General features: G+C 52.0%; 1 protein-coding gene across 8 annotated transcripts in view; it reads left to right on the plus strand.

The window, feature by feature from the left end:
* The window catches only part of GASK1A (golgi associated kinase 1A), an 84,901-nt gene that overhangs the window by 64,728 nt on the left and 7,470 nt on the right, over nucleotides 1–12,703 (plus strand). For all 8 annotated transcript variants that reach the window (XR_011250688.1, XR_011250689.1, XM_069560772.1 and 5 more), the window contains one exon: nucleotides 1,550–2,836. Coding sequence is in view for 6 of the 8 variants with exons in the window: in XM_069560766.1 (XP_069416867.1) it covers nucleotides 1,550–2,836 (1,287 nt within the window). In the remaining 2 variants the exon portion in view is untranslated. The remainder of the gene's footprint in view (nucleotides 1–1,549; nucleotides 2,837–12,703) is intronic.

Here is a 12,703-nt window from a genome sequence, read left to right on the forward strand (position 1 = left end):
TGCCTGAGGGACTGAGCCCACAGCACAGTGATTAAAACTGAACAGCGATCGAACGGTAGGGGGTGGGAAGAGGAAATATGCTAATTTTATGATTGTTCTTTCTAGGATTTAAGAGCTGGTGTTTAAAGAACTGGGCATTTAAGGGCGTATAGTCATGAAGGGTCCAATTATTAGAATTCAAATAAAAATTTCCTAAATGTAATAAGAAATGCGCACCATGAAAAAAGTAAAGGTAACTGAAAGCATTGTGAAAGACTTCAAAAATTTTCAATACAGAAAACACACCATGAAATACCACAGCAGAACAAGGACTAAACACGTACGGCATCTCAAGTAATGGAACTGGGCTAAATCCACCCGGTGAGAGAAGAACGCAGAGCTGGGCCAGGCTCGGAACCGGAACCAGAAACTTCCGGTGGCTGGGCAGGGGCTCCCTCCCATCTGGTGTCTGGTTTGGGGCGGTTTGTTCTCTCTCCCTGCAGACTCACTCTCAGTAGACATGGTCACTGCGGTCATCGGTAGCTGGTCTGCCATGTGCCCCTGACCTCAAGTTCATGAGCAGAACAAAGCCAACCTTGCTGACCTGTCAGAAGCTCTGGTTCCCGGGGGCAGGGTAGGGGCTGAGGGGCTATTTGGCCTCGTGTAGGTCAGGGGCCTGGGTGGCCCCATCAGCTCTGGTCCAGGGTCAGGGTGCCTGGACTGCTGGAGTGTGTGTGGATGGAGGTGGTGCTGCAGGCTCACAGTTGCAGGGCCCCCAAAGCACAGTGACTTGAACAACCCTTGCCAGTTCGGTGCCCATGGGCTCACGCAAGCTCCCAAGCTCCTTCCTTCTCGTGGCCCCTTGGTGCCCACGAATCAGAATCACCTGGAAAACAAGTTTCCAGGTGGTACTGACGCTGCTGGTCGTGAGACCACGTGTTGAAAAACTACTGCCCCAGGATATGTCCTTTGCCAACCGTCCGAGCTGACTTGGCCACACGTGGGCCCAGAGAGGCGAGCCGAGGCAGCCAACCTCCCTTTGAACAGATGGGGCGAATAAAAGTGACTGCTTCAGGCCCTGGGCAAGGACTTAGTCCCAGGGTCACACTTGGCTGCCAGGGAGGCCAGGCAAGCCCATCTGCGGCCTGGTGGCTGTGTGCCCCAGAAAGGGAAGGGCATGTTTGTGGGAGACACTGCAGGTCCACAGAGGGGCTTAATGTGGAGGCGAGAAGAAGGGGCCAGCACTCAGTGTGGGGAACATACGGCGAAAGGCTCTTAGCATGTTCGGAAATCTGAGTCATAACAGCAGTTTACTCAGAGAGGAGAAGCCTGGTCTCCCCTGCAGGGCTGTCCTGAGAGAGAGCAGGCTGAGCGCTGAAGCAGGAGCACGGCTGCCTGCTCCTGTCTTGAGGACAGCTGGGTGTCACGCCCCCCACCCCCCAGCCCAGGCTTCACTCTTTTCCCTCCTTGTTCACCCAAGACGTTCATTCATTCACTGTCCCGTTATTTTGTGGGTCAGGGCTGATGTTTTCAAGGTCCTAAGCTTTTTTTTTCTACCCCCATCCCCCAGGCATCTTGGCTCTGGAGAAAGCTGCGTGGCAAGAGGCGGTTGGCGATGGCATTCTGCCTCTTAATGACTTTGTCTGTGGTGACTGTCACCCGCTTGCCCACACAGCGCCCAGCCGCTGGCCCCGATCCTGGCCCCATGGAGCCCCAGGGGGTTGCTGATGCCCCTGCCCCCCAGAGTCGGCAGGCTCTGAGCTCCAGCTGGAGGCAGAGGGCAAGAAGGTTGAGGAGAAGCTGGGCCTTGCCCAGGAGCTCCATCCTGGTGTGTGCTGAGGAGCAAGGCCACAGAGGGCACGTGGACAGCAGAAGATGGTCCCCAGGGAAGGAGAGCAGCCATCCAGGGAGGATTGGGAATGACATTACTTTGGCATCTCCAGAAGACCTGAGACTCAGTACCCGGCGTCTTGTGCTCCTGCAGGGGGAGGCGATCAGGGGTCTAGGAGCCAAAGACCTGGACCCACCCTGGCACCATGGTCCCCTCCCGGAGGCACTCAGTGAGACAAGTACCCCAGGTGGCCCCCTCGCAGGGCATGACATGTCAGCCTTACAGCCTCGGAGAGCTACTGCTGGACTGATCCTCCAGCCTCCTCCAGAAGGCGGGGGTCTGCCAGGAGTGGGGAACAGAGCCTGGACTGGTGGCCAGCAAGTGGGGGGTCCTGCCCCCACCAAAGGGGCTCATTGGTGGCCTGGCTCTGTTAGGGAGCTGCAAGGGTCTGTCTGGTGTGACACTGAGACCCCTGGGCTGTCGAGTGGCTTCAGGACCAGCAAGCAGGTCCCCCCGTGGCTCACAGAGCTGGATGTGCAGACCCTCCAGCTTCTGGCCCAGGGGGAGGTGGTGGGCAAAGCCCGGGTGCCTGGCCACGGGCAGGTGCTGCTAGTCGGTTTCTCCAGCGAGGGGGCCCTTCAGGTTGCAGCTCCTGGGCTCAGTCAGCTCTGCTCCCAGGGGCTCTGTGGCTTGATCAAGAGGCCCGGGGACCTGTCCGAGGTCCTGTCCTTCCACGTAGACCGCGTGCTGGGGCTGCGCCGGAGCCTGCCTGCTGTGGCCAGGCGTTTCCACAGCCCGCTGCTGCCCTACCGCTACACCGATGGCAGCGCCCGGCCCGTCATCTGGTGGGCGCCCGACGTGCAGCACCTGGGTGACCCCGAGGACGACCAGAACTCTCTGGCTTTGGGCTGGCTGCAGTACCAGGCCCTGCTGGCACGTGGCTGTGGCCGACCCAGCCATGCCCCATGCCTGGGCATCCACCACGCTGAGTGGGCACGCCTGGCCCTCTTTGACTTCCTGCTGCAGGTAGGCGGGGCCTGGAGGGGTGGGGCGGGGCGCCGCGGAAACGAGGACTCTAGGTGAACTGAGACGTTGGAATGGCCTGCGTGAGGGTGGATGGTGACTCTCCCCCTAACCCTTGTCTTTTACTTTCGTTTGTTTGTTTGCTTTTTTACCATTTTTTTTTAACGCTTAACTTTTTATTTTAGTCCTTGTCTTTTGATCACCCAGCACCCTTTTTTTGTTATTTTCCTGCCTTGTGTTCATTCATCCATTGGTGTGCTGAAAACCAGCTCATATAGGCTCATTCTTGAATTTCAGGAATTGTATGACCCGGTTGTGAAACACAGGCATTATTGAAATTATGTAAACTAACAATATAATAAGTTATATTAGAAACAAAGGTAATCAATACTCTGATCTCATTACTTCACAATTATTTTGCATTTTACTATTATCTGAGCTCTTGAGGTTTTCTGCATCTACCTAGTAAATACTGTCGGAGAAGGCAATGGCACCCACTCCAGTACTCTTGCCTGGAGAATCCCATGGACAGAGGAGCCTGGTAGGCTGCAGTCCGTGGGGTTGCTAAGTGTCGGACACGACTGAGCGACTTCACTTTCACTTTTCACTTTTATGCATTGGAGAAGGAAATGGCAACCTGCTCCAGTTTTCTTGCCTGTAGAATCCCAGGGACGGCAGAGCCTGATGGGCTGCCATCTATGGGGTCGCAAAGAGTCGGACACGACTAAAGTGACTTAGCAGCAGCAGCAGCAGTAAATACTGTTTAGTGCTGAGCTACTGCATGTCATGTCTCTTGCTGACTCCACATTCGTGCCTGCTGGCAGCTTGAAACAGGCAAGGGTAGGAGTATTTATGGGGCTTCCCAGGTGGTGCTACTGGTAAAGAGCCTGCTTGCCCATGCAGGAGTCACAAGAGACACGCCAGTCCCTGAGCTGGGAAGACCCCTGGAGGAAGGCCGGCAACCCGTTCCACTATTCTCTCCCGGAGAGTCCCGTGGATAGAGGAGCCTGGCGGGCTGCAGTCCATAGGGTCGCACAGAGTCAGACACGACTGAAGCGACTTAGCACGCATGCAGGCAGGAGTATTTATACCTTGGGAATCAGAGAATTCTTCAAATCAGGACTCCTCCTTATTCCCGGAGAGCTGGTAGTTAAAAATTTATCCTTGAATCAAGAAGGATTCAAGTTGGTTGCATAATTCAAAAAAGAGAGTTGAGGTGGAGAAGAGAGAGAATGAGAGAGGGGAGAAATAAAGGGATGATGCTGGTCTCGCTTGGACCCTGGAGAGAGAAGGAAACCACAGGGCCAGCTGAGGTCCCTGCTGTGCCAGAAATTAACCCTGGAGTTTTGGGGTATCCTAGGGAAGGGGTTGGGCAGTTAGGGCGCAGGGCTTACCAGGGGGACTGTAGACATCAGATATTTACTGAGTGGCCTGTTAACAACTGATGTGGCTGCTCCAGGACATATGAGCTGGATGTCAGCTGTGGAGACACAAGTGAGGGAATGCGGTCAGAAGGAAAGAAAGAAAAAAAACAATTCAAGCACACAGTGGGTGGATATGTATGCACACAAAGGCAGCCCCATTCCTGTAGGGACCTCTGTTGAGGAAAGAGATCAATATTAGCCCTAAATTTACCTGTTGGGGTGACTGGATGAGCCATGGGTCAAGTTCAACATCATAACTGGTAGCCAGGGACTGATGCTCCCTGTATTATTCAGACAAGTTTGGTTGGAAATGTATTTTAGAAGATTCTCAGACCACATTTAATACTTTGAGATTTCTCATGAAAATCCCACTTCCTTTGAAACACTGGATGGTTTAATAACATGGGGCCTCTGTTCCCACGCAGCAGAAATGAGTCTGAGCTGAGTAGCTGCTGCCCCTTTAAATGTTGCCATGCTCCCCTTTCTGCCAAAGACCACACCTTCTATTGTCTGATGTGATTGTGAGCATTCTCAGTCACTAAGTCGTGTCTGATTCTTTTTGACCCCACAGACTGTTGTAGCCTGCCAGACTCCGTCCATGGGATTTCCCAGGCAAGTATACTGGAGTGGGTTGTCATTTCCTCCTCCAGGGCATCTTCCAGACCCAGGGATTGAACCCGTGTTCTAGAACCCAGGGTTCTATGCCGTGTCTCCTGCATTGCAGGCAGATTCTTTACCACTGAGCCAGCTGGAAATCCCTGTTGTCTGACACCCAACCCTAAACCCTTGGATGTTATCTGTCTGCCTGTGGGTATTTGTCTCCTGTCACTGGACCAGCTGGCCTCCCGCAATACTTCCAGCTCCTCGAGTCTGTGTCTCGTGGCTGCTTTGTGGAGGGAGGAGCATGGGGCCTGGTGGTTGGCATGGGCTTTGGCACCAGACAGATCTGGGTTTGAACCCCCTGCCCACTGGCCACATCCCACTGTGTGACCCTGAGCAGACTAGCCAGCGTCTTTGAACTTCACTTCTCTCTAAATGGGACTGGGTGTCCCTGCCTTCTGCCCTTGAGCGCGTGGTAGCTCTTAATCACCAGCTCCTGATGCAGGCTTGCTCTGGGCCCTGAGCCTGCTCTGCCTGTGTGTGACAGGCTGAGGGCTAGGGATTAGTGCCCTCCAGACAGCGTGACCTGTCCTCGAGCCTGGGAGGGAGGCATTTCCCAGACCACAGACTACAGTCTTGGGCAAACTGGAAGAGCTGGCCACGCTCCCTCCAGGAACAGCCATCCTATGACTGATGGGAGGTGGTCTGTAAAAGCCCTGGTTCCCTGGCTGGGGTGGCTCTGTGGGGCATGTTCCACGTGTCTCTCAGAGTCACCTACCAGGATTGAGCCACGGTTACCCACAGAGCTCATTGCCGGCCCTCCCTGTCTCCCTTCCCCGATCCTTGCTTGTGTTTTTGAATTAGCTCACAGATCAACTGCTTTCACTCTGAGTTCTTCACTGAGGTCTGTCTCTGGGGGAGCCTGGCCTTCATCAGATGACACCACTGACCCTGTGTGGTTTCTGCATGCAGGATCATTGACGTAATATACTTAATACAGCGCCTGATGATGGCCCAAGCTCAGTAATACACAAGCACTGCCCCCAACACGTTACAGGAATTAACTCCTCCAGTCTTCATGGTAGCCTTGCTAGAGAGATTCTAGGCTTCTCCCTGTTTTGAAGTTGGACAGTTGAGGTCTCAAGTGGTTAAGTGACTTGGCTAAGTTCATGGCCGGTGGAGCTGAGACACAGCCTGGATGGTCTGGCTCCAGAGCTCACCCTCCTTCTCACATAGTCCTCTTCAGCCAGCCATGGGTGAGGGCAGGAAAAGGGGGTGCTTGTCGGGACAGCTGGGACTTTGAGCCCTGAGGCCCCTCCTTGTGATCCCCCATCTAGCTGGTGTGCACGCAGCCACTTTCTGCCCACACAGAGCCCCTCTGTCTGTCTTTGGAGGTTGCGGTGTGAAGCCCTTCCTCAGCTGCCAAGCCCAGCCATGGCGGTGGGCGGTTCAGCCGCCAGAGCACACACAGGTGGGCGTGTGGTCAGACGCCACTCAGCTGGCCTCATGCCACCTCTTCCTGGGTTTGCCGAACACCAGGCAAGTCAAACACCCCTGGCTGGCGGGTGCTGCCTTCCTAGAAACCACGGGCAGGCTGGAGTGAGGAGGGGCTGTGGGTTTCCCAGCCCAGGAACCCAGGTCCCTACTGAGCAGAAGCCAGGAACAACCTGAGGGCAGTCGTGCCTGGACTCAAGAGGCCAGAGGCCAGAGGGTGGGAAGGATGTGTGTGTGGGGGGGGGGCGGTGGGGGACAGAAATGGGCACATTTGTGTCTTTTCCTTCTAGAGAGGCTTCTTTTTTCTCATACCCTGCTTCATCTTGGAGGGCATATGCTTGGCTGCACGGGGTGAGCAGCTGCAGAGAACTCAAGACAGTGAAAGGGTGGTGTTTGCTCATGGAAGTCATCCTGCTGCTTCCGCTGATGCAGGGCCTTCATGTCCTGGAAAATCCAGACCCCAGAAAGCCTCAGGTGCCGCCATCCTGGTGCGGGCCACCATCTTTTCTTACCTGGACTCTTCTTCCCTAACGTCTCCCTAACGACTCCACTTTCGTCCCCTCCGACCAGGTCTCCTTACAGAAGCTGGAGTGATGTCTTGGTTTCTGTTCCCCCGTGCAGACTCTGAGACCGGGGTCCAGTGCAGTAGTTCCTCTGGGAGAGGACCCCAGGAAACCCTCGTAGGGAAGATGAAAGTGAGACGGCTAGAAGGCGGCCAGCAGAGGGCATGGCATCAAACAGGTCACTGCTATGGGTGACTGGGGCTTGATCCACAGGAAATTTCTGAGCAATGGTATAAAGTGCAAGTTCAGAGTTAGCCCACCAAGAGGTGAGGAACACGAGGTACTGATAGCCAAATCTCCCCTTGGTCTTTGGTTGAGGGCTGCTCCTGGAGGTGTTAATTCCGTGGCATTTAGAGAAAGCCCCCCGGGCAGAGCCTATAGCAGCTGGAAGTTAGAGGGAGACCTCAGAAGTTCACATGCGACTGTTCAGGCAGAGAGCACAGTAAGTCAGACTGTGTCCCTTCTCCATTACAATAAGGCAAAGCATCTCAGTGCCCTCGATATCAGGAGCTTCAGGGCGCCACAGATCCGTCCTTGTCTGATACCTTCAGCGCCGCCTCTTGGCATGTGGCCTTGGTTAGTTTCTTCAGGCGCAGGGCCTCAGACAGGCCTCTCATCCTCCTCCCCGGGCCTCCACTCTCCCAACCTCCGCATTCTGTTGTTAGCCTCTTTCTATTTCGTGCTCTCCTGTCTATATTCTTTCTGACTCCCCAACACAGTAAGTTCTATTTTATTTGTTCACTTCTGTCTCTCTGTTTTGGTCACATCCGCAGCGCCTAGCACAGGGCCAAGCTCTCGGTTGGATCCTGGAGAAGCACCTTTTGGACGCGTGGGTGGAAGGATGAACAAATGAATGGAGGAATCCAGGGCCTCTGTATGAGTTGCTGTTTAGGTGCTGCTGTGTTCTGCTTGCTCAAATACCACTCCTTCCTCTAGACTGAAAAGAATCCCACAGGCTTCTCCTTTTCTTTTCAGGTCCCAGAGATATAGAGGTGGAAAACTATGTGACAGTCGTTTGTCCAGCCCTTGAGCGGGCACGTGATTAACTCGTGCTTCCAGAACAGGTGATGGCGTATGGCGTCGCCTGTCACCCTCTGCAGCAGGCACTGTGCCAGCACTTCACACGTGTTGATGCGTGACCGCCCTGGGAGTGGACAGTATGTTTTAGCTCCATTCCACAGATGAGGAAACTGAGGTTTAGAAGGGCTAAGGAACTTGCCCACAGTAACCTGCGGCCTTAAGCGCTGGAGCTGGGATCAGATCCGCCACAGTTTGACCACAGAGGGCATGCTTTTGCCCTCTTTGCTGACTCAGCTGACTCTGGAAAAGGCATTTCTTCTGGGTCTCTTCTGGATGAGGCTGGCCCATTTCCTTCCCAGGGGGCCGGGTTCAGTCATTTGTGACCCTGTGTTTGTTCCCTGTTTTGAGTGCAAATCTATGGTTCACGTCATTCTTCTCTGGCTTGGCATTCCTGAACATCGGGTGTTGTTAGAGAGGAGCCCAGATCCATGACCACTGTCTGCCTCTCAAGCTTCCAGCCCGAGACCTGAAATATAATCGTAGCACCTTTATGGGGTGCCCACGCATGAGCTCCTTCAAGGCCCACAGCAGACCCAAGAGACGGGTGCAGAGCTCCTTCCTCCTGCACAGACGGTGCGGCCAGCCACGGAGGGTGAAGCAGCCCCCCCGGACAGGGGTATTTAAGGGCGACATCAAGCATCTTTACATATACTTAAGAGCAGGGCCTCAATTAGGACGAGTGTGATCTGCAAAATTCAGAGATGGTCCCCAAGATACCCATCCCCTTAGTGTGAACTCCTGCCCTTGAGAATGAATGAGACCTGTAAATATGATGGAATCTTATTTCAGTAATTAAGTTACCAATCAGTTATCTTTGGGTATTTTTATTTATTTGTTTTTTGATTGAAATATCCCCTGGGGTAGGAAATGGCAACCCACTCCAGTATTCTTGCCTGGAAAATCCCGTGGACAGAGCAGCCTGGCTGGCTCCAGTCCATGGGGTCAAAAAGAGTCAGACGCAACTGAGCACGCAAGCAAGCAAGCACGATCGACCTAGAGCACTCTGCTAGTTCCAGGTACACAACCTAATAAGTCGGTATTTCTATATGTTATGAAATGATCACCAAGACAAGTCTAGTTTCAGTCTGTCACCATGCAGAGTTATTACAATATTATTGAGGTACTCATCAGTTAATCTGGAGTTAATCAGAAGGAAGACTCTCCCATTGGCCTGATCCAGCCAGGAGAGTCTTTCAAAGATGAAGCATCAGAGGATTTTCTTGCTGGCCTCGAGGAGTAAACAGCCAGGCTGTGAGCTGCTGTGGGTCAGGGAGGCCTCTGGAAGGACCCTGAGTTCTCCTTACAACCACGAGGAATGGTTTCTGCCAGCAGCCCGACTGAGCACAGGAGAGGAGCCTGAGTTACGAAAGAGATGGAGCACCTTGAGTTCAGCCTGAGACCCCAGGTAGAGTACCCGGCAAAAAGGGATGGACTCCTGACCCACAGGAACTGTGAGTTAATAAGTGTGTTATGTTAAGCCACTGAGCTGGCGGTCATTTGTTATGCAGCCATAGAAGACGAGTTCCTGTGGCAAGGGAGGGGCCTCCAGTGCAGAATCCTTCAGGAGCGCGCATCTCGGGTGAGCCTGCTCTACACATCCTGACAGCCGACAGCACTTCCCTGCCTCGCCCTTGTCCTGCCTCTGCTTTGTTGTTCAGCTGCTCAGTCATGTCCCACTCTTTGCGACCCCATGGACTGCAGCCCGCCAGGCTTCCCTGTCCTTCACCATCTCCTGGAACTTGCTTAAACTCATGTCCGTTGAGCTGGTGATGCCATCCAACCATTTCGTCCTCTGCAGTCCCCTTCTCCTCCTGCCTTAGCCTCTGCTTAGATTTCTTAAAAGTCTTTTTTTTTTAACTGTTCATATTCTTTGCCCCATTTTCTGTTGGATTGTTGGTCTTTTTATTATGGAAAAAGAGCTTTTTTATAGATTAAGAAAGTCAGTCTTTTGTTTTCATTGCGTTCTGGTGTTTCTCTCAGGCTCAACTGTCATCAAACTTTGTTTCTAGTCTTTCTGCTGTGCAGAAATTTTTAAAAATTGCTTTATGCTGTTAAACTTATCAAGCAATTTTTCATGACTTCTAGGTTAGTGTATTATGTTTATAAGGACCATCCTCATTTCAGGGTTATTTTTAAAAAATCCTCCCATGTGTTTTTATATATTTTTGATCCATCTGGAAGTTATTTTGGAGTAAGAGATCAGGTGCAAAATAATGATTTTTTTTTTTCAGATGGCAACCCAAATGTCCCAGCACCATTTGTTGAATAATCCTTCTTTCCCCCAATTTGAAATGCTGCCTTTTCCATATAGCCAATTTCCATATGTACGCAAGTCTATTTGTGGACTCTTCTGTTCCAGTAAAGGGTCTGTCTATTTATGTGCCAGAATCACACTGTTTTAATTATCACACTTTATATTTTATGTTAATAACTGGGAGTTCTTGGTCTCCTTGCTCTTTTTAAAGATCTTTCCCAATACTCCTGAATACTCTTCTCAGTCAGCTTGTTACTTCCTTTGCCTTCCCAAGGCCTCTTGGGACTTCACTGGAATCAGATGAAATCTGTGTGGACTAATATAGAGAGAATTTACATCCTAAGATACAGGGTCATTCTAGGCCAAGAACAGGTTGTGTCTTTCATTTTATTTCTGTTCCTCAGAAGCATCTTTATGTTTTCCTGAGCTGGATCTTCACTTTCAGGTTGGGATGATACTGATATTTCATCCTGTGACCATTGAAAAGGGCCTCTTTTCCTTCTATTATATTGTTACTAACTGAGGTTTCTGGACTCCTTGATCAACAGAAATTGATAAGAAGTCGGCTGAGAAGTTCAGGCATGGCTTTACTGGGGCTCGAGCTGTAGCACACAGGAGTGAAAACAAGAAATTGTTGCCTGGCTCTCTTCCCAAGGCAGGGGCGAGCCGGTCCCTTAAAGGGAGTGAGGGTGAAGATGCCTCCCCTGCCCATCCCCTCCATGGTGCTGTGAGCAGGGATCACAGCAGTAACCCTGCTTTTGCTCCCAGCTCCCCAGAAGTGGCAGTTGGTTTGTGACCTTTTTGTATCTTGTTGTTCATAATTTGCCCCATTGGGCCTGTGAGCAGTTAGTTTTAATCCTTTGTAGTTCCTTTAAAAAAAAAAAATCATTTATTTGGCTGAGCCGGATCTTAGTTGCTGCATATGGAATCTAGTTCCCTGACAAAGGGTTGAAACTGGGCCCTCTGCATTGGGAGAATGGAGTCTTAGCCCCTGGGTCACCTGGGAAGTCCCTGAGCCCCTTATAGTTTCTTTGGGTTCTGTTCTTTGGGGAGGCATTTGTCCAGGTGCAAGCTCAAGCTCTCTGGAAAAGGGTCCCAGGTCCCAGCCTGTCTCAACACGTTCTGGCCCATAGCTCCTGGTCTGTGTGAAGGATATTGTTTTCGCATCGTATTTTGGTTACTGGTTACTCATTCACTTAATAATGCTTCTCACAGTTGCCCTGGGTTTTCCAAGTATATGGTCATTTGTTCTGTAACGAATGCACTTTGTGTTCTCATTGCCTCCTCTTTCATTTTTTTTAACCTCACTACAACCATGGTGCCTCCAGAGCAATGGTAAATAGTAATGGGATGCTGGACATGACTTGTCTCCACAGATTCAGGACAGTTTCTAGTGTTTCACCATAAAATATCATGCTGACTTTTGGCTGAAGAGCTATTTGCTATTCTTGCCTTATTAAGAGTTTTTCTTGTCAGGAATGGATGTAAAAATGACATCAGATACTCAAAAGTATCAGTGGAGGAGGACACAGATTACACACATCCTCCGTCTAATGTATTGATGTGGGGACTGATTTCTGGGAAAGGGATTCCCCTGGTGACTCATTGGAGCTTTCTTGGTTGGAGCTGTACTTTGCTGTGGTGGACACGTCATTTCACAGGTGCTGGATTTTGTGTCGATGTGTAAAGTTTAGAGTGATTTAGTCCTTTTAGCGGGGCTTCCCAGGTGGCACTAGTGGTGAAGAACCCACCTGTCAGTGCAAGTAGACGTAAGAGACGTGGGTTCGATCCCTCAGTCGGGGAGATTCCCTGGAGGAGGGAATGGCTACCCACGCGAGTATGCTCACCTGGAGCATCCCATGGACAGAGGAGCCTGGTGGGCTACAGTCAACAGGGGTCACAAAGAGTCCGACATGACTGAAGCAACTTAGCACGCACGCCTGTCTTTTTAAATAATAATTCTCAGACCATCTCCTCAAAGCCCACCAGCTGGTATATTCACCCACATCCAGAGCTGGTGCTGTGACCTCTGGCCTCTGGCTTGGGGCAGATGAGGCATCCAGAGGTTCCCCTGCCTAGGGCCTCCGGGGAGGTTACCCTCTGTCAGGACACAAGGGGAGCACTGCAGAGAGAGTCATCAGAGGATGGTAAGAGTCAGTGTGAAGTGACCCACTCCTCCTCACACCCTCACCTCCCCAAAGCCTCCGAATTCTCTAACAGACAGCTGTTCAGTGCGGGGCCAGCCTGCTGCCCTCCTTGGACAGAGATGCTGCCACCTCGGGGCTGTCTGGCAGCAAGCCGACCCAGCCAAGAGCCACCCTTTAAATCCAGAAGACCCTGGGCCCGTGACTGTCCCCAGGTGGGGGAGGGTCCTGCACAGGGGCCCGGGCTACCAGGGGCAGCAGGCAGTTCTTCTGGAATCCACCAGACTCGGATCTGGCACTGGCTGAAGTCT

Source organism: Ovis canadensis, chromosome 19, assembly GCF_042477335.2.
Source record: "Ovis canadensis isolate MfBH-ARS-UI-01 breed Bighorn chromosome 19, ARS-UI_OviCan_v2, whole genome shotgun sequence".
NCBI classification, from domain to species: Eukaryota; Metazoa; Chordata; class Mammalia; order Artiodactyla; family Bovidae; genus Ovis; species Ovis canadensis.